This window comes from Arvicanthis niloticus, chromosome 1 (assembly GCF_011762505.2).
Source record: "Arvicanthis niloticus isolate mArvNil1 chromosome 1, mArvNil1.pat.X, whole genome shotgun sequence".
Lineage (NCBI taxonomy): Eukaryota > Metazoa > Chordata > Mammalia > Rodentia > Muridae > Arvicanthis > Arvicanthis niloticus.
Window position 1 is genome coordinate 39967002 of NC_047658.1, and position 21674 is coordinate 39988675.

Here is a 21674-nt window from a genome sequence, read left to right on the forward strand (position 1 = left end):
CCCAGGCTCTTTACTCAGTCCTGGCCAGAGACACAGAAGCAGCTGGAGTACAGGTGCACCACTTATAGCACGGCTACCTATATAGTAGTCCTCCTCCACAAGATCTGTAAAGCTTGCTGCAAACTCTGCTTTCCCCCATTTAATACCAAGTTTATGTTGCTGGATGCTTCCAAATTAAGTTTCTAAGACAGAGTCTCACTGTACAGAGAATTTACTACATACATGAGGCTGGCTTTGAACTTTCAGGGATCCTCCTGATTCTGTCTCCTAAGTACTAGGGCTACAGGGTAGAATACCCATGCTGGGCTTACCTTTTAGGAGTGAAGAAATAGCTGCTGAGATGTCTAAGTAGGTACAGTGCTTGCTATATAAGCAAGTGTCATCAAGTCCCCAGATTGCACAGAAAAGTCAGAATCAAAAACATAGACATCTGTAATTCAAGTGTGACCCTACCAAAAGATGGGAGATGAGGGCCGGAGCCTTGCCAGGCCAGCCAACATGGCTATGAATTGGTGAACAAAATTGATGTATCTCAAAACAAGGTGGAAGGTGACATCTGATGTGTCCTCAGACCTCCACTCATATGTCATGGTATGTACCACCATCTCCCACAGCAGGGATGGGTGGCGGGTGGAGAGTCTGGTACTCTGTTGAGAATATTCTACTTTAAAATTTTTAACATTTTTTTGTGTTAGAAAAAGCTAAGCCCACAGACATACATTTGAAGTGCCAGAGAGTAACTTTAGTGGGTCTTTCCATATACATGTGGGGAAGTATATGGGCCAGGAATGTTAGCTTGAGTTTGATGGTTTTAATTCATGGCTCACTCTCCTACAACCTGGGTCCCTTCTTCTAGCCCCTGAATAGGCCAAGCCATGATTTTTCTGCTGCCAAGTTGCTCTAACCATACCCACAAACTGAGGTCACCTGAAAGTCTACATTCCTTTCTTCTCCAATGGCTAAAGGCTTTATTTAACAAAGGCAGTTCTCTGAGCACTACCTAGGGAGTTTTGGCTGTCAACTTGACACAACCTAGAGTCATCTGAGGGAAGAACCAAAGAACAGTCCAGATCAGGCTAGCCTGTGGCCAGGTCTGCAAGAGATTTTCTTAATTAATGACTCTTGTGGGAAGGGGTACTAGTCCACTGTAGGCAATCACTTAGGCCTGGGATGCATAGGAAGACTAACTGAGCAGGAGACAGCAAACCAGTATTTCTCCATGATTTCTGCTTCAGTTTCTGCTCTAACTTCCCTTTCCCTTTATGATGGACCATGATTATGGGAGTGGGGATGGGGTGGGGAAGGGGGGTTAGGGGAAGGCGTATGTGTGTCAGACAAATAAATCCTTTTCTCCCCAAGTTGCTTTTGGTCAGAATGTTTTATCACAGCAACAGAAAAACAAACCAGAACAACTACTAAGATAATATTTTTGACTTTGGCCAGAAAAGACAAGGACACAGGGTACAGGACTGGAAGGCAGAAGCCTGAGGCTCCTTTGCTCATAACAAGTTTATTCCTGTATCTCTTCCTTTATCTCACTAGGAAACAATTCCAGAACAGTTCCACTGTAATGCTTGTGACTGAGAGGGAGGCAGGAGAGGACCTGAATGAGTCTTTCTGTAGGACTTTGAGGGGGATGTTTCAGAGGGACCCACTTTGACTTGAGAAGTCTCCAATTTAGACCAAAATGCCACACAGAATAAAAAGCAGGTGCCGTAAGCGGGGATCAGCACCTGAAGACAAAGGCTGTGCGGACATTCCAGGGGCTGGAAAAAGGGACTCAGGTTGTGGGAAGGTGGGCCAGGAATGTTAGCTGAAGTCAGGGAGTTTTAAATCATGGTGAAGACTATTGGCTGTCTCTTTTCAAACTGTATGGTGATATGGACAGCGAAGAGACTTGACTACAAAGAGGGAAAGAAAACTACAGATACAAGGGGTGGGGCAGGACTGAAGGAGTTATGAGAGTCTGAACAAGCAGGGAAGAGGAGGTATGGGATGGAGAGTTGAGTAAGAATCCAGTGGCCTTGTCTGCAAGTTGTAAAACCAGATAATTCGTACCTTCTAACTGCTGATAATTTGAGGGTCTGATGTGTTTTAAAGAGAGTGTCATTACTCTTCAGAAGCAGGGAAACATGAGGTGGACTAATCTCACTCAGTGATTTCTTCTTCAGAAGAACTGCTTTAGTTCATCTGATCATATGAACTTTGGTATTTTAGCCAGGAGTCTTTTTAAAAGTGTTATTTCAAAACAATATATTATTATAAATTTAAATGGTAGAAATGACATAACTTATTTCCATGGGTTAAGCTGTATTAAAAAATGGAAAAAAAAAAGTTAATTTTTTTTCTAGGCTTCCCACCTTCAAGCCCTACCTCCAGTCTCTTAGTCCCAGTGGTATTTTGGTGCTTTAAAGTTTACTTTCTATACTTGAAAGAGAGAAAGAAAGAAAGAAAGAAAGAAAGAAAGAAAGAGGAGGGGAGGGGAGGGGAGGGGAGGGGAGGGGAGGGGAGGGGAGGGGAGGGGAGGGGAAAAAAGCTGAGATAGACCCTCTCTTTTACTTTTTAATCAAATGAGATCACACAGCACTACAATGTTCCACTCACACAATCATGTGGCCTATCAAGACACAACGAGAGAAGTCTTTTAAACAGCTATGGAATAGTCAGAGTGTGACTGGAATTTACTATGTTCATCTCAGCTTTTTCAGTTTTCCCTCCTATCACATGGCGTTACAATAAAAGCAACATATCCTTATGTACAGAAATTCTCATGACTGAAGATAATATTCCCCAAAAGGAAACTGCTAGCCACAGAAACAAAGCTGTAAATACAGAGAGGTTGTGAACTGTACTGTCCAAAGACTGCAGGGTAGCAGTTGCTTGTACAGTCACAATTGAGTTATCAATCTCTTCACTCTGGCAGGTCTGACTAATGGAAACCCACGGCATGCTTTCTAGTTTATAACCTTTGCGGATGTTTACTGGTTATTTACATTTCCTCTTCTGTGACCTACCATTCACACTTTTGCTTACTGTTCAATTGAATTAAAAATCAATTCTTAGAACCTTTCATATTGGCAAATCCTTTTCACACCTGATGGTCCCTTTCCCCACTTAGCTGACTCCCCTGCTGTTACAAGTACCCACCCTTCCATCCACAATATCTGAGTCTTCCAGTTGTTAGGAGGGTTGTCCTAAAGTTTCTTCTAGTTACTTACTCTATTATCTTACATGTAGATGTTTCTTTTGTTCCATGTTATAAAATAGAACAACCTATAGTGATACAAATAAAATAACTGTTCACCTCTGAATTGGAGTGCCATCTTCACCATGTTAACTTACCAAGTGAACACCTTTGAATTAATTGAGGATTTTCCTGTCTGTGTTAGTACTACATCTGTCAGACTACAGGGCTCTGATGACCCTGCCTTGCAGAAGATCCTTGCAGGATCCTTATTAAAGTCTTTTTCTTGCAACTTTTGGTTGCTTATTATTAATCTTGAACTTTACACTAGTTTTATCTGGATATCACCCAAACTTTCCTGGGATTCAGTTCTTTTAACAATAAAGAATAATATTGATTCTTGGTTTTCAAAGATCTATTTTATCAGATAAAGACACCCCTTCCCCCACAGCAACCCAGTTTGCTGACAGGTTTTCCTGTTTGTTTTTTGAATTAGAATATTTATTGTTTTCCTTTTCCTTCACAGTAAGTAGAAATACAAGGTAGTGGCTATCCTAGAAACTGAAACCTCACTTCAACTCATCCCAAGATGCACAACTGAGACAGCTGTTAGTGACCACATCCTGCCAGCAGGTCACTGTACTTGTAAGGGTCCAATAAGGAGTCAGGAAAACAAAAAACCAAACAAACAGGGGACACTCTTAAGGATAATAAGCAGTGAAAAGGCAGTAACTATATAAAAGAGCTGTGACGTTGACACTGACTGCCAGCTTCACAGGATCTAAGTCACTCAAGGGACACACCTCTGGGGATGTCTATAGGGGCCTTTCTAGATCAGGTTGAGGTGGGAAGACCCTACATGTGGGAGCACCATTCTATGGGCTAGGGTAAAGGCTTAATGAAAAGGAGAGAGCAAGCTGAGGACCAGCATCCATCTCTCCCTGCTTCCTGACTGCTCCGGTGTCTGCTGCTCCTGCTGCCTTGACTCCCCTGCAGTGATGGACTGTAGACTCTCAAACCGTAAGCCAAAATAAGCTTTTCCTCCTATCATCTACTTCTACTCGGGCATTTTATCATCAAAAAACAAAACCAAAAAACTTCAAAAAACCCAAACCTAACCTGATTTAGGGTGTAGAAGAAACGAGAGCAGACAGCAGATAACCCCTCTATAATTTAGGGAGTATGAAGAAAAAAGGGAAAAACTTACAACTGTTGGGGAACACTTTGGGGTTCACAGTTCTTGGGATGAGGAGTTAAGAGGACTGAGTACTACGGTGTTTGGTGTGTAGTGACCCAACAGGAAGAGGATGCCACAAATAAGGAAATAGACTTAGAAAAATAACAGCCATCTGTCAAGTGGAATTTTGGCAAATGTCTTTTCTTTTCTTTTTTTTTTTTTTTCTTTTTTTTTTTTGTGGCAACCTGGTAAGGGCATAGTGCCCAGGTATTGAGGTAAACACCAGACTAGGTATCCTTGCGTAGGTATTTTTCGATAGGATTAACATAGACTACATTTATAACGGTAAAGCGTATGGCCCTCTGGAATGTCGGTGGACTCATGTGCTTAGTGAGGGCCAAAAGGACCAAGAACAACCATCACCACAGACAGGGGAATTCCACCAAAGACTGCTTTGGACTTCTGTTCTTCCCTAAAGATCCTGGACTTGCCAGCCTCCATGACTGTGGGAACTGAACCCTGACAAATACATGTATGTACTAAGATAATATTTCCATTTCTAAACTTTATTCTTTGTTTTGTATTTTAGTATGATGGGCATTTGTGAATTTCTCTGAAGAATTCTTTGTGCCCTTGTGGATCATCTCAGAGATTCAATATCATGAATGGCCACCATAGGGCCATTTTTTTTTTTTAATACAACATAAAATAGTCCTGACTTGAAGACTGATCTGAGCTGTAGCTTGAAGGCTGTTTCCAAACTTTATATCCACACTGAAAATTGAGAATCCTGAGCAAAAATATAAAATAAAAATGTGGAGTAGAAAGCATATTAAAAAGTTGGCTTCCAGCTTATGACCCCTGTCCCCTGCCTTCTGTTGGCCCCCTGAATGCTGAGATTATAGTACATCATTCATGAATGTACCTCAAATCCTGTGCTGTGACAGCTGCTGCTTCCCAGCTTTATCCTGAGTGCTTCTGCATGGATTAAGCCCAAACCCATTAACAACAAAGGGGTAGGACACTGAAAGCCAGGCTTTAAGGCTCTTTTGTCCCTTGTAATTACAATCACAGATTATATTGAAGAGGCTCACACTAAACAAGTATACCCTAATTTTATAGAAAGTTTAATTTTTCTTTGATAATTCTTTTAGCAGACACCTCTGTTCTTCACCACTAGGTATTAAGAAGCTAATTAAATTTAAGATTCATCTATTCATGGCTTCTATGATTCACCCTCAAGAGCCAGCTGCAGCAAGGTGCTGCCAGGATTGAGGGACTGAGTCAGCCATTCTGCTGCCTACCTTCCCTGAGCTACTGGAGGAGTCAGCAGAAGAGTCCCAGCCCACATAGGTGTGAGCCCAGGGAAAAGGGAGAGACAAAGCGGTGGCAGCAGTATGGCTACTGCCCAGGCTGAGTGCGGATGATGACGTGGCTGCTACCAAGATTCTTAGACAACTTCCTTCTAATCTAAAATAGGGAAAAGTCACAAGGTTTGTTGGGAATATTTTGTGCAATGACACAAATGAACCAAGAGCACACTGTCTGGTACCCAACAATTCTAATCCACACATACAGTTAAGCTTTCTTTTTATTACTAACTGTTATTATTGCTGCTTCAGAGTAAGATTAGAGTTGTGGCAGTCAATAGAAAACAAACATATGAACTTGGACTTAGCCATTTAAGGCACAGGGCACAGGGCACAGGGCACAGGGCATTAACTGCAGTTCCAACTGGCTAGAGTTTGGTACATGAGAGAGGCTGGAAAACACTGCCTTGAGAAGTGAACATCATAGATCTCAAAATTGAAGTGAGGCTGGGTACTGGTGTCCCACACCATAGTCCCAGCACTCAGGAGGCAGGGGCAGACGGATATCTCAGTTTAAGGCCAGCCTGGTCTACAGAGTAAGATCCTAGACAGCCAAGGACAAGCACACACAGAGACAAAACCCTGCCTCAAAAACCAAACCAAACCAAACCAAACCAAACCAAACCAAACCAAGAATAAAAGGAAGTAACAACGAAGCAAACTCTCATTTGGAAGGAATGGAAGATACAAAATGCTTCAAAATAAATAGGATTATTACCCAGCAATTATTAAACATTGGTAGTTTTGATTTAGAATTCAGGCAGTTTAAAACATTTTAGACTAAATGTCTAGGAGGTTACAAAAATATACGTACACTGAATCCTTAAGTAACTTATTAATATCATAAATGTTAGCACCTCTGGTTTAGATAATTATAGTAATCATTGGGCATCTCCTTTTAATTCAATATTGCCATAGTTGTCACTCATTATTTAGCTTAAAACAGGTTAACTGAAGAGCAATGTCACCTTGCCACTGAGATTTTGCTACACATTTGTCCCAAATATATGATGTAGTAAATTAGTTCATATCCATTTTTGCTTTCATTATTTCATTATTCCATGTCAAAAACAAAGTTAGGGCTGGAAAGATGGCTCAATGGATGAAGTGCTTGCTTTGCAACCATGGGAACCTGTGTTCAAACCCTCAGAACTAATGTAGGAGGGCTGGGTGCAGTAGCAGCACATATCTGTGATGTCAGTGCTCCTACAGCATGAAGGGCAGGGGGTGGAGACATAAGACATAAGGAGCTGTGGGCCAGCCAGCCTAGCATCCACAGTGGCAAAGACAACTTGCTTCAAATATGGTAGGAGGCAAGGACTGACAACAGAGTTGTCATCTGACAACAACCATGTCATGGAGCCTGTGTAACTACCTTCAACCCCTCCCCACAGACAGACAGACAGACAGACAACAGACAGACAACAGACAGACAGACAGACAGACAGACACACACACACACACACACACACAGAAGAGTGGGAGGGAGGTTGGGATTGAGAGATTTTTTTTTTTTAAGTGAAGATTTAAATTCTCTTGCCAAAGCATTCAGATTTTTTATCCTTCTGAAAGTATCCATACAACATCCATCTGCCATCACAGGGATGCTCCCTTGTAGCAAAAAACAGCTTTTCATTTTAGAGAAGGAAAGAAACTGCTACCTAGAAAGAACACCTTCATCCTGATGAGGCCTTTGCTCACTGGATAGTTACTAAGCAGCTCTGAAGTGCTCCTTTGCTTTCACTCTGTTTTCTCATTCGTTATGAAGCCCAGGATGGACTTGCACTCAGAGCAATGCTCCTGACGTGTCCTCCTCTGTGCAGACATTATACACTGGGTTTTATATTAGTACCTTAGAAAGGTCTCCTTGTTATCTTTAGTTGCTTTCAAAGTTCCCTTCCCAGCTGACTGGGCCATGCTGCCAGGCAGAGCTGTGTTGACACTGCCTCAGAGGTCCAGAGCTTGTTGAGGATGTGAAGCCCAGACAGCAGAGGTATGACTTCTTGAACCCTGCTGCTGCCACCTCATTCCCTCCTGACTCTCCTGGGACAGGGCATGCAGAGTCACGTGGGCTGGGGCTTCTGTCCTGGATCTGCTCTGCAGTCTTAAGGCTGGGTCTCCTCCACTCCATGTGCCTCCAGCTTCACTTCTTCCTGTTTGTTTGCCTATTCTGCCATAGGAAGCTAGCAAGCAAAGGTTTTATCTCGGGTACTTTATTTTTTTTATTCTAAAACCTTGTTATATTTCTTTTTTGGTGTTCTGTTTTCCTGGTCTTTTCTTTCAGGATAAGTCTATTCTTTGCTTACTGATGAAAGTTACACAATTATTTCACAATCTTTATTTTTGCATCCCAACATTTCAGGTCACTTCAGGTTGGTCTCTAAATGTCTTTATTCTTGAGAATGGGCCTAATTCCTCCAGTTCTTTACATGCCACAGAATTCTGAACTGCATCCTAGACATTAACACCAAGATTAAAGAAATGCTAGGTTCTATTATATTCCTCTAATGTTTAAGTGAAACTAGTATTTTTGTCTCACCAGGTAATTTACTTTGTTGGAGTCAAAACGCAACAAGTGTTACTTGAGAGATGATAGCTCAAGTAACACTTTTGTTAGATGCAGCTGGGCTGTTCTGGGCCTGCCTCAAGGGGGTGCGATTTGGATACTCAATATTGTTTTGAGTATAGAGAGCCCTTACATAAAAATGGTCTGTGAACAATGGAAACTATCAGCAGAACACATAGCTTACAGAATAAGAGAGTACAGCTAGCTGTTCTTAGCAGAGAGTTAATATCCAGAATATATAAGGAACTGTGAAAATTAAACAGAACCTCCTCTCCCCCCCCCCCCCACAACACTGCCAATCAATAAATGGGTTAGCTGGTGGTCCATGGCTTTAATCTTAAAAAGCAGAAGCAGGCTGATTTCTATGAGCTTAAGGACAGCCTGATCTACATAGTGAATTCTGACTCAACCAGGGGTATATAAGGAATAAGATCAGGTCTCAAAAATAACGACTGAACAGACAATTCTCAAAGAGAAATAAGAAATATATATAGTCAAGAAATATATAAGTGGCCAATAAATATTTTAAAAAGCATCTAACACCCCTTGCTATTAAGGAAATGCAAATTAAAACTGCTTTGTGATTATATCATCCCAATCAGAACGGCTATCATCAAGAAAACGAATGACAACAAATATTAATGAGGGTGTGGGCAAAGATGAATCTTTACTCACTGCGTGTGTGAGTGTAGGTATAGCCACTGTACAAGAAAGAATGAAGTTTTCTCAAGAACATAAAAAACACAACTACCACGTGCCTCAGCTATAACATTCCTGGGTGTATACCCACAAGAGTATATCCTACCACAGAGACGCTTGCACATCCATGTTTACTGCTATTCTAGTCACAGTAGCTAGGAAGTGGAACCAGCCTAGATTCTAACAAGAGATAAATGAATAAACTTATAAAACTTTCAGAAGGAGGAAGATCTGGAAGTTATATTAATCTAAGAAACCCAGACTCAGAAAGACAAATATCACACATTCTCTATCACACGTGGATCGTAGCTTTTAATGTTCATGTGCGTGTAAACATGTAAACTACTACTAGACTACTAGAGAGCGGAAGAGGTGTCGAGGAGCACATGTAATGTCCAAGTGGAAAAGGAAACTGGGGGAGAAGGAAGGGAGAAACAAAAATAAACTATGCTTGAAATATAATTCTTTGCATGCTAATTTAAAATTCATAATTTCCCAATATATTATTGCTTAGTAAGTCTATTCATGATATATTAATAAACAACTTCCACTGACTAGAAAAATACCTTAAAACTGGTCTGTTATCTAAAAAATTTTTAGTCCATTGGTTCAACTCATTTGAATAATTCTATGACCTTAAGTGCCTGCATAACAAACCATTAGGTCACTTAAAGAAACTGCTCCCAGATACAGCTGGAAATGTCCATGTACAAATGTTCATTTCCTTTTTCTCACACAACCAGGCTTCAGGAGATATAACTTGTGTGGGACCACTTTTACCATTAAGAATGTAGGAAGAGACAGACAATCCCAGAGAAGACACTACTCATGAAGCTGGTGCAGAGCATGCATGTAAGGATGCTGTGAGAGCCAGTTAGCCTCTACTTGGCCCTCCTAGCCGTGGCTTCTGAAGCTCCTTCCACTGTGAAGATGCCTGACCCGTGTAGTCAACAGGATTTAATGTGTAACTCCGAGCGGGGACACAGGAGTCAGTCAAGCTGTAGGTTCACTCACCCGTCTCAGGGTGAGTGAACCTACAGCTAGCTACTCTCTATTGTTAGTTATGCCACAACAAGCATTTGAATTCTTCGGCTTTCTAGCAACTTCTAACACACTCCAGACATGCTTATTAGTGTTCAGTATTTGGACAACAAATAAATTCAATGAGGAGGGGCTAACTTTGTTCACATTTCTATAAATGAGGTTAAGTTCATGAGACTTCTGAAACGTTTGTAAATAACTTTATTTATTTATTTATATTTTTATTTTTATTCATATTTTATGCTTTTTGTATATTTTATATCCATTCTCTAATCTCCCCCAGAGTTATGACATATGTGTGTGTATAGGTATAGCATAAGCAAAATATTACCAACAAAATATCTAAGGTGGTATTCTATATACATACATATATATACATACATATACATATATGTATGTATGTATACATTCTGGTCTACTGGTCCCTAAAGCTGTGTCATTCTATACTGCTGGAGCTCTGGTTTCCTGGATGCCTAAGCCGAGCTGAGTAGAGCTGTTCCTTTAATATCTGAGTCCACGTGGCAGCTGGAAGCAACATGAGTGAGAGTGAAGAACGAGTGATAGAAGCCTGTGTGTCAGTACACATGACATCTTGTGCAGGTCCCTTCCTTACAGTCCTTCCCTGATCCCAGCTGCACATAAGGGCCATGAGGGCTGGCACCTCGTCACTTGGCTCACCATGATATGTGCTTTGCGGTGACCAAACAGGGAAACTGATCGCTAAACATCCAACAAATGAACAGGTTACCCAAATGTTTGTTTAAACAAGCTCCCTGGCTCAACCTCACAGGCACACACACCTTTTTCTCTGTCAGGACCATCTCTGTCTTTCCTCTCCTCTCCTACAGAAAAGCAGGAGCCTCCCAGACCCTGACTGGGAATCAGGGCCCTGGCTTTTGATTTTCTGCATAGACAGAAGAGGAGAACAGTGGGACCTCTCTTCAGCATCCCCTAGAATTTTGAGAATGTTTTGCCATTTAAATACTATACAAACAAGTATCATTTTAGGCATAAATTAGGCTAAATGACCTAAGGATGAATGGCTTAGGAATCTAATGACAAGAACATTCAAAGTTTTGTGTTAAGCCAGCAGACTGAAATGGAGCACAGTCTATTTGTAAGCTAGACTGCACATATCCCAATACTAATATAAAACTGGGTATACATGTCCTATTACTATCAATGAGGTAAGCTCATAACAATATGAAGAAAGCACAGACTATTAATTAACACTTCATTTATCTTTTTCCCATTTATTTCTCCAAAAGTTTAGCATTTTCCTAAAATCTACTAACATTGCTGCTGATATAAACTCAAAGACAAAAAACTTTCTCTATTTAGCACAAATAGAACATTCTGGCAGTCAGCAACACCCATGTCTACACAACAGCTATTTCCTAACTGTGGCAGAGGCTGAACTGACCTTGCAGCACAGCTTCTGAGGGTCAGTGTTGGAGCTTGCTTACATTTTTGGTATGACAAAAGCTGAGGTCATTCTGTTTACCACATGGAAGAATCAGGCTATAGTGAAACCCTTTAAGAATTCACTGGGGTATGACTATGCCATGTCACATCTGTGACAAAGTCAGCTTTAGAAAAGTCACTCAGCTAAAAACTTTAACACCATCTATTGTTCCTACTTCAAAGAAAGTTTTGGATTTAATCTGCCTGGACAGGCTGAGCTCACCTAGGCTTCCCACACTAACAAGAGATCCCTCTTCCTAAGGGAAAGGCACAGCTCCTACCCAGAAACAGCATCCTCTGTGTTCAGTATTGTTGCCTGTCTTCTCGCTGAGCTCCATGGGGTGTGAGTCAGGCTGTAGAGCCTGCTGGGAGTGAGAAGAAGAGTCAGATGTGTTAGCACCTTCATCTCTAAGGTGCTCCTTTGGCTGCTGAGGTGAAGAAAGTAAGCTGGGAGTGTGTCAGTCCTTCCATCTCAACACCCACCGGGGACACTTCCTCTCAGGTGCTTGTGCCCATGCTGTTAGAGTTCACATTCCTGAAAGCCTATAAGAAGGGGATTCTTGTTGCTCTGACTGAAGCATTTGCTTGGTTGTTTGTCTCAAGCTACATAAGAAGGGTTTATGTCTGCTGTGGAATTCTATTCTTTTTCTTTCTTTTTAAAGATTTATTTATTTTATGTATGTAAGTACACTGTCACTCTCTTCAGACACACCAAAAGAGGGCATCAGATCCCATTACAGATGGTTGTGAGCTACCATGTGGTTGCTGGGAATTAAACTCAGGACCTTTGGAAAAGCAGTCAGTGCTCTTAACCTCTGAGCCATCTCTCCAGCCCCCCTGCTGCGGAATTCTATATACTTAAAACCAGTAAAATCTTAGCTAAGAGGCAGTTACTGCAGCAAATTGGCCTTGTAATCATGTTCCAAGGAAGAAAATCTTTTAATTTAATGCCAATTCCTCTACTTTTTGGAGTTTATAATGGTATGTGTGGTATACTGGCTCTGGTTTTGTGTGTCAACTTGACACAAGCTAGAGTTATCAGAGAGAAAGGAGTCTCCCTTGAGGAAATGCGTCCATGAGATCCAGCTGTAAAGCATTTTCCCAAGGGGGTGGGCCCAGCCCATTGTGGGTGATGCCATCCCTGGGCTAGTAGTTTTGAGTTCTATAAGAAAGCAAGCTGAGCAAGCCAGGGGGAGCAATCTAGAAACCAGCACTCCTACACGGCTTCTGTATCCACTCCTGCCTTCAAGTTCCTGCTCTGTGTGAGTTCCTGTCCTGACTTCCTTTGTGGAAGTGTAAGCTGAATAAACCCTTTCATCCCCAACTTGCTTCTTGATCATGATGGAATAGAAACCCTGACTAAGACATGTGGCAAGGTGAGACATATTTGAAATTTTCATGCTCTAGACTTAAATATATACAATTTGTCAATTAAGACAAAAGTAGACTATTTCTATAGCAAAATAAAAAAATAAAAAAAAATAAAAAAATACATGTACTCTTTTTTTTTAGATTGAAAAGTAATAATTCATGGACTGTCCATGGCTTACTAGCTGAAATCAACATACATACAATCTTCTAAATTGTTTGCCTTATATTCTTAGTTCATAAAGATATTTGGCCTAAGACAAACTTAAGTAGAATTGTCCAGCCTCGTTCATCTACTTGTAAGTGCGCAGTGATGGCAGGCAGCCTTACCCGTTGCAGCCGATGACTTTGTTGTAGAGGTACGAGGGCAGGCCCTTCAGCTGGACGTTGTTATCCACATACACATACTGCAGTTCTCGAGAGCGACCTAAATCTGGAGTGCAGAGAGCAGAGTTGTGATTCCTTTGGGAATTAACCATTATAGTGTCAAGTACAAATGTAATGCCTAACATCATAAGTAGCCCCCCAAAGTTCTATTTGGAAACAAAAGATGAATGCATGATTCTGAGTGTAAACTTAAGGCAGCTGTAATACTGGCTTTGTGTTGAGAAACATGCTGTAGAAAACTTAACCCAAACTTTGATTTTTAAACTGGAAGAAAAAATTGTCAAGAGTAAAATACTTAATTTCTTCTTACATATAACTTCCTTGACATTCTACAGACAACTTCGATTGTCCTGTTACAGGGACCCCATTTTCCCCTTCTGAGCCATAGAAAATGTTATACAAAGAAAGGTGATAAGTCAGCCTAAACAAACTTTGTGCTTACTCCTTACAACTTGAATTTATACAAGCCGGTGATGGGGCACGCCTTTAATCCCAGCACTCAGGAGGCAGAGGCAGGCAGATTTCTGAGTTCAAGGCCAGCCTGGTCTATAGAGTGAGCTCCAGGACAGCCAGAATTACATAGAGAAACCTTGTCTCCACAAATTTTTGCCCAATAATTTTAATATTGCCCATAATTTTACCATGGATCTTGTTAGCAAACATTCCATAGTTATGAATGTAATAGTGATTTTTCTATCATTCTTTTTTTTTTTCTGGCCACATTTACTAACTGGAATTCCTCTGTGAGGAAGGGTTATCCTTTAAAAATACTTTTATACTAGTATAGATTCACTGACCTCTCTACTGTAAAGAATAAAGACCCAATAGTACTATTAGTTTGTTCTGTTGCACAAATGCTCCAGTCTTGGCAATCATAAATGATGTGTACTTGCTCTAAGTTATTTAACTTATCCTCTTGCTTTTCTGACCATTTCAAGACTTTCTGGCATTACACTATACTTCAGGCTTAGCTCACACTCTCTGCCAAAGCTCTGGAGTTAAACCACTCTCCAAGGTGTCTACTTTCTTTTCTTGAAGAAACCTATCTATGAGCCAGGTGTGTCCATGACTACTGAGAGATCACACAGAGATCTAGGGTCTGGGAGGTGTGCATGCACACTGACCCTTGCAGACACACACCTCAGGTGCCAGAGATGTTTCCAGCATGAGCTCTGAGAAGTGAGCCTGCGAGCTCAGACTCTCTGGCACTGCTAACGTTCCTTCAGAGAATATATCAGTCAAGTTCCACCAGCACTGAGAGAGAGCAACCTCTCACCCACAGGAAGCATTTCATATCATAGTTTTAAATCTTTGCTAATTATGGCCAAGAAACAGAATCTAAGAATTATTTACATTGTAATTTTCTAATTGTGTGTAAGCAAACAATTAAAAATTGTATTTCTGTAGACCCTCCATTCCATATTTTTCTATCAGGCTCTTGAAATTTATCTTTTTCCTTCTTTAGGGAAAACTAATATATATCTCTGATACATATTACAAATATTTTCTTTTAGTTTGTCAGTTGTCATTTTACTTTGTTGGTAAGTGTTTTCTGATATATAAAAAATTGTAAACCAACTTCTCACCCTTCCCCCTATGTTAGGAAGGTTAAGCCTAAACTACATGGTGACTTTAAGACCTGCTTAAACATCTAGCAAGACCATGTCTCAATAAAACAAATGCCCCAAATCAGAATATTAAAAGTTGTTAATGCAAGCTCATCACACTCCTCCTGTGTCTGCACACCTCATCTGCCTCCCTCAGCACTTGTGGGGTTCCTCTTCACCTCCTTCCCTCCCCTCTTTCTCTTTTAAATTTATATTCTCAATCCAGTTGGAATCTTCTCTTATGTAGCACAAAATACTTTAGCATTAAACATTTATGTTTAGCCAGTAATTTATTTTTCCATTTCTGAAAATCTTTTGCTTACCTTTACACCAGAAAGAAAAAAGAAAGGTCTCTAAGATAGCTTTGTGGGTAAAGGTGCTGCCAAGTCAGACGACCCAAGTGTCACCCTCAGGACCCACACAGGAGGAGAGAACCAACTCCTGCTAGTTTTTCTCTGACCTCTACACATGTACCATGACACATGCACTAAGCACACTGCACATGAATGATGATGATGATAATGATGATAAAATAATAATAACCTCGAAGATTAACAAGAGGAAAATTATCACCAAGGGCTCAGATCCCAGACTTTCTAACTGCGGCTAAGTCAAGCTGCAAATACATAAAACAATACAATGGCAGAAGCACTAATCCAGAAAGCCCAGTGACTGTGACATCAGCACTGTGGCTGAGGACCTGTTTGTGCCTCAGCAGTTCCCGTGTGAAATGGCACAGCACTGCCTGGTCCCCAGCTTTATCAGGGGTAAGGAGCATATGAAAAGAATCAAGTTTCAACCATTATGTGGCACAGATTTAAAGTAATAAAATATGTATGTACCAAAAAACTGAAAACTGCTCTTTTAGTGAACCAGAAAAATTTACACTTACAAAACAGGTGAGAAAAATATTAATTGATCAATACCACATTCCATTAACAACAGAAAATTCACTAAAGATACCTGTTTCTTCACAATTTCTATGACAAAGGTTTTAAACACAAACAGAAATTTATGTTGTTTAAAGACACAGAAAACTTTTAAAATAAAAACTTCATTAATAAATTATAAATGGGTTACCCCTAGGTGCCACATGCATTTAGTCTTAGCTCTGGGGAGGCAGAGGCAGGTGGATCTCTATGATTTCCAGGCCAGCCTGGTCTATATAGCAAGCTCCAGGGCATACGTAGTGAGACTCTGTCTCAAAAACAACACAACATCAAAATGCTAACTGGTCTCTAGTCTCAGATTTGCCTTTCTGAGCCCCCAAGGGCTCAAGGAAGTACAAGTGGGGGTTCCTGGCTTGGACTGGAGCAGCAGTAAGGCACAGAGCAAACTAGCAATTAGGAAAGGAGAGTAGATTAGAGTCAGACAGCTTGGCTTGAATCTTCATTTTTCTGCTTACTAGATCTCATCTGTGTAATAGGGGAAATAAAACTATCTCCTAAGTTTGGGAAGAATGGCTAGGTTTATAAACATGTGAAGCAGGATTCTTGGAACAGAGCCTTCTCTAGTATATGACAGGTATTATTCTCATTATTATTAGTAAGTGACACACTGGGAAGTGTGGCCAATTAACAAAGAACTTTCTTTGGCATGTAGCAAGGGTACTAACCCTTTTCTATACTTTAATTGCATAGAACGAGTTGGAGGCTACAGCCTCTGGAGATGATTCATCCCTTCAAGCCAAGGACACAAAATGGGACATGACAGAGGAAGCACCTCTCTGCTCTAATATACCACAAAAGCTTCTGTGCAAATTAGATGAGGTGACATGCAGACATCACACCACAAAGTTAAATACACACTGACACTTGCTACTTCTTACACACCATCTCTCCTTGCTTTATGGGAAAAAGATGACTAGTTAATGACTTAGAAATATTATTTGGCTACATTGTATCTTAGGAGGATCTGGCTGGCATTCCGGAGCACTTTTGAATTCATTCCATATGCCTTAACAGTATATACTATCTTGTGCTATAGCTGGATCAAAACTAGTACCAACTGTATAAAGCCTATTACATATTAATGCCACTTAATATTTCCAAGTAGCACAATCTGAGGAGGGAGGGAATGGAGGAAAGGGAGGAAAGAAAGAGGGAGAGAGGAGAGAGGGAACGAGAGCAAGCAATGACATGCTCTTAGTGTGTTTGGGGTCAGAACTGAGACTGGATCCTGGCTTCCCACCTGGTAACTTGTTCCTGGTTCAATCTTTCTTTGCTGTACAATAGGGACGACAATGTAATGGCACACAGATTTGTGATTCCATGAAATTGGTGTATATGGTGGCAAGCTTCATTGCACAATAACTGGTCCTCAGTACATCTTGGTCATTTACTTCCCTCTTCTGAGTGTAAAGAGATCAGAAAAGAAGTGTAGATCCTGAAGAGAGCCAGGCAGCTGTTTTAGCTGACACAGCACAGCCTGCTGGCCAGGGTGAGACAGCTCCATGTTTGGCAAGGTCCCAGCTGAGAGAGCAGTGTTCTGACTGCCTCAGGAAAGCATGCTCTTAGCTGGCCAGAATAGAGTCTGCTGCCAAGACTCCCAAGCCCAGAGGACTAGCATTTTAAATAAATGAGGCTGAAATACAAGTATCTGCGGCATGTTAAAGCTTTTTTGTTGTTGTTGTTTTGTTTTGTTTTGTTTTGTTTTGTTTTTTGAGACAGGGTTTCTCTGTATAGCCCTGGCTGTCCTGGAACTCACTCTGTAGACCAGGCTGTACTTGAACTCAGAAATCTGCCTGCCTCTGCCTCCCAAGTGCTGGTATTAAAGGCGTGTGCCACCACTGCCCAGCATGGAAAAGCTTTGAGACTGTTTTTATATTGTTTTACCCAGATTAACCTGAAACTCACAAAGCAGCTCAGGCTGGAGGCAACCTCATGACAATTCTGCTTCAGCCCCTCAGTTAGGATTACAGTCATTAGCCCCTATGCTTGGCTTTTACATTCATTCGTATGTATGTATGTATGTATGTATGTATGTATGTATGTATATATGTATGCATGTGTATGTATATATGAGTGTAAATGAATATATGTGAACATAGAAATAACACTACACACATAATGTTGTTTCTTATTTAGATTATTCATGTGTATGAAGTTTATGTACGCATTTGTACCATGTCATGCCTGTTCTTACAGAGATCAGAAGAAGGCATTGGATTCCCTGGATATAAATTTATGAGTTACAGATGGTTATGAACAACCACACGGGTGTTGGGAATTGAACCCAGGTCCTCTGCAAGAATAGTAAGTGCTCTAAACCAGTGTACCATCACTCTGGACCCTGTTTCTTACATTCTTAACAGAAAACCTTCACTAACTTTGGAAGAGACTACTTACCTACTACTCATTAAAGGTTTACTTTCTTTTGATTAATATTATTTACATTATTTTATGAATACTGTATACTAAATAAAGATCATAAAAGAAGATTAAAAAAAATACTTGTACCCAGGAAGCAGAGGCAGGTAGATCTCTGAGTTTAGGGCCAGAATGGTCAACATAGTGAGTTCTTGGACAGCCGGGGCCATGTAAAGAGACCCTGTCTCACAAAACTAAGTCCAAACACATATGCAGAAACCAATAAAACAAAAGAGCCTGTGAAAGGGCTCACCATGTAAAGCTTCCAGAGCACAGAGTCAGCTATCTGTCTGCCTGTCCAGATTTAAAAGCAACCAAGGACTGTTCAGGTGGCCGTTTTCTTGAGACAGGGTTTCTCTGTGGTAGCCCTGGCTGCCCTGGGACAGAACTGTAGACCAGGTTGGCTTGGAACTCACACAAATTTGCCTGCCTCTGCTTTGAATGCTCTGATTAAAGGCACACATCATTACCAGCTTCAGGTTACTTTGAAAGGAACTGCACCACACCTCAAGTAGCTCCTTCTTTTACAGCCTCACAGACCAAGTGTGGTGCTAAGAAATCAGCCAAGGCTCGGAGTCCTCCACAAACCTCAGTTCTCTCCTTTTTATCAACTTCAGGGCTCTGGCATATGCAGTCCACATGGCTGTAGGAACAAGAAGCTCCTATGTGTTCTGGCTACTGCTCTCTTAACCACGCAGTATGAGCAAGCACAGAGCGATACATGCCAGAACAGAACAGGATCTGTGTTTATTACGTCCTGGCTAGTATAAACTCCATTTACTTATCAAAAGATGAATAACAAAGTCTCTTAAACAAAGAGATGGGCTAACAGAAACTGAAGCATCAAAGGAAACTGCCTGCTTGAAATGCTCTATCCATGTCGAGCCAGCCAGCACAGTTCAGTAAGCTGGATGCCCAGTCCTACAAAACCCAGGGAGTCCACACAACAAATTCAGAGTAATTTACAGACCATCCAAAATGACTTTCAAAATTAAGTCACCTATATAACTCCCTAAATAACAAGGACACTTCAGCCACTTTCCAGAACAATGCATTTCCTTTAGATGCTAACTTCTTTGAACACAGATAAGCCTATGCACCAGACTCTACTCTATCTTTTACATAACCATAGTCATTCTGATTTATTCAACTTTTACAAGATAAAATTTCAGGCTCGGCAAGATGGCTCAATGGGTAAAGCAGTTGCCCCTAAGCCCGATAATCTGGATTCAATCCAGGGTGCCACATGGTAAAAGAGCACCAACTCCAGCATGTGGTCCTTGGATTATGCACACGTGTGCATACATGCACACATACATGTGCACATGCATACACGGAGATAAATTTAACAAAACACTTTCATAGTAGATTATAATTTAATGAGATGCTCCCTACTTTGTAGAACATAAACAACTGTTAACAAACTGACAACAGTGGATTGCGTAGTGGAAGGCTTCCTTGCTGTTGGTTTGAATAGTCACACTCTAGGATCTCTAGTTCCATTGCACAGGTCAAGTAACAGAAACCAGAAGCAATGGGCTAGAAACTGCAGGATGTTTAAGGGCACAAAAATCAAGACATAGTCCCTACCTTTTTTATAGTCTAATGTAAGAAAAAAAGCGGCTAAGATTGATTGGATATTTATGAAGATTTTACAGTATGCATTTTTCATGTATCTTACTGAATCCTTACAGAAGTGCTATCAAATGTGCTACTATTACCCTATTGCTGATAATTAGTTCAAATAACTTTCCTAAAGCCAAGTCCACAAGAGCTACTTAACTGTAGTGCTGGAACTATGGATATAAGTGCCTGCTTCAAAATGGCATGTGCTGGACAGCCCTTTAAGTAGAGCTCACACAGAAAATAGGTATGGTAATGCCCAGAGAAGGCATGGACATTGAAGGAACATATCCCGGGCATTCAAGTGTGATGTCAGCTGAATCTGCAAGGAATACTGCCAAGGAAACAAGCAATGGATATGTCTTTGCTTCCTTTAAAAGACCAGGAAGGGCTGGAGAGATAGCTTAGTGGTTAAGAGCACTGACTGCTCTTCCAGAGGTCTTGAGTTCAATTCCCAGCAACCACATGGTGGCTCACAACCATCTGTAATGGGGTCTGATGCCCTTTCTGGTGTGCCTGAAGACAGCTACAGTGTACCCATATTCATAAAAACAAATAATTAAAAAAAAAAAAAAAAAAGACCAGGAAACTAGAAGATAAGTTTTGCCTCACGGATTTCAGGCAGACACATCAAGGGTGGGAAGATCCTTGGGAGGGACACGTGCTAATGACTGCCCAGCATGGTAGGGACTGGAGAACTCAAAACAACATGTTGTCTAGTGCCATGGCCAACAGCCAAGGAGCAGACTGTCTCTGCTACGAGCCATCCTGCACTGCTGCTTGGTTGGACTCAGGCCTGTATGTTTTGAATGTTAAGAACTTTAGAACGATGTCTGATGGAAACTCCAGATTCTTGCTTTTAAGTCGACTGACGACATCATCCAGACTCTACCAGCACCACACACTCTTGTCACCATTCTAAAACAACAGAAAGTTTTGCCGGCTAGTATCTGGCTCCAGGCTTAGCCCTCACGTCACTTAGCTTTTAAACTTTCACATCTGTATCTTTCTAAGAATAGGTGACAGGATGTTTACTTGTTTGAGACAGGATTTTAGGTAGTCCAGGATGCTGTCTCATTATGTGACTAAGGATGACCTCGAACTCCCAATTCCCCTGCTCTACCTCCCAAGTGCTGGGATTATAGGCGTGTACCCCCATCTGGCTTTGTTTTTAACTGGTACCTTCCATCTCAATCTCATCCCACCCCACCAAATCCTACTCAAGCTTAGCAAAAAATACATACTTGTCCATATAAAGCTCAGCAAATCTCCGCGTGCTTTCTCATTACACACTAGCACAGAAAGTCAACATCTGGCCCACGCTTGTAGAAGCCACATTAAATAATCCTTGTTAACTCTCTAAGAAAATCAGAAGCCAGAGCAAAGACTTGGGAAGCCGATATAGCCCCATCATACAACAGCAGACAGGGATCAGACAGTGAAAATGACTTTCATCACAAATACAAAAGGGAACACTGAACAGCCATTATCCATTTCTCTCTCCTCCTCTCCCTCTCCCCTTCTCTCCTCCTTCCTCTCTCTCCTTCTCTTCCCTCTCCCTCTTTCCCTCATTCCCCCTATGGATATATGAATATATGTGTGGAGGCCAGAGGTCAACCTCAGGTGTTATTCCTCAGATGCTGTCCAGCTTGTTTTTCTGAGACAGAGTCTCTCCTGGCAAAATAGGCCAGGCTGTCTCCTCTTCCCTAGTGCTGTGCTTACACACATGTGAGCCACAACGCAGCTCTTTCACAAGGTTCTGGGGTTTGAACTCAAGAGCAAGCACTTAGCCTGAGCTACATTCCTAGCCTTGAATGTCC

The 21674-nt window shown here is 41.2% G+C and overlaps 1 protein-coding gene across 8 annotated transcripts in view; it reads right to left on the minus strand.

Moving 5' to 3' along the window:
• Lrrc28 (leucine rich repeat containing 28) overlaps positions 1-21674 on the minus strand; it is a 121342-nt gene that overhangs the window by 16582 nt on the left and 83086 nt on the right. For 4 of the 8 annotated variants that reach the window (XM_076935661.1, XM_034519561.2, XM_076935637.1 and 1 more), the window contains 2 exons: positions 13200-13302; positions 11783-11866 (listed from right to left, as the gene is read on the minus strand). In XM_076935661.1, the coding sequence (XP_076791776.1) occupies positions 11783-11866; positions 13200-13302 (187 nt within the window). The remainder of the gene's footprint in view (positions 1-11782; positions 11867-13199; positions 13303-21674) is intronic. The other 4 variants (XM_076935664.1, XM_076935650.1, XM_076935672.1 and 1 more) reach the window with 2 other exon arrangements.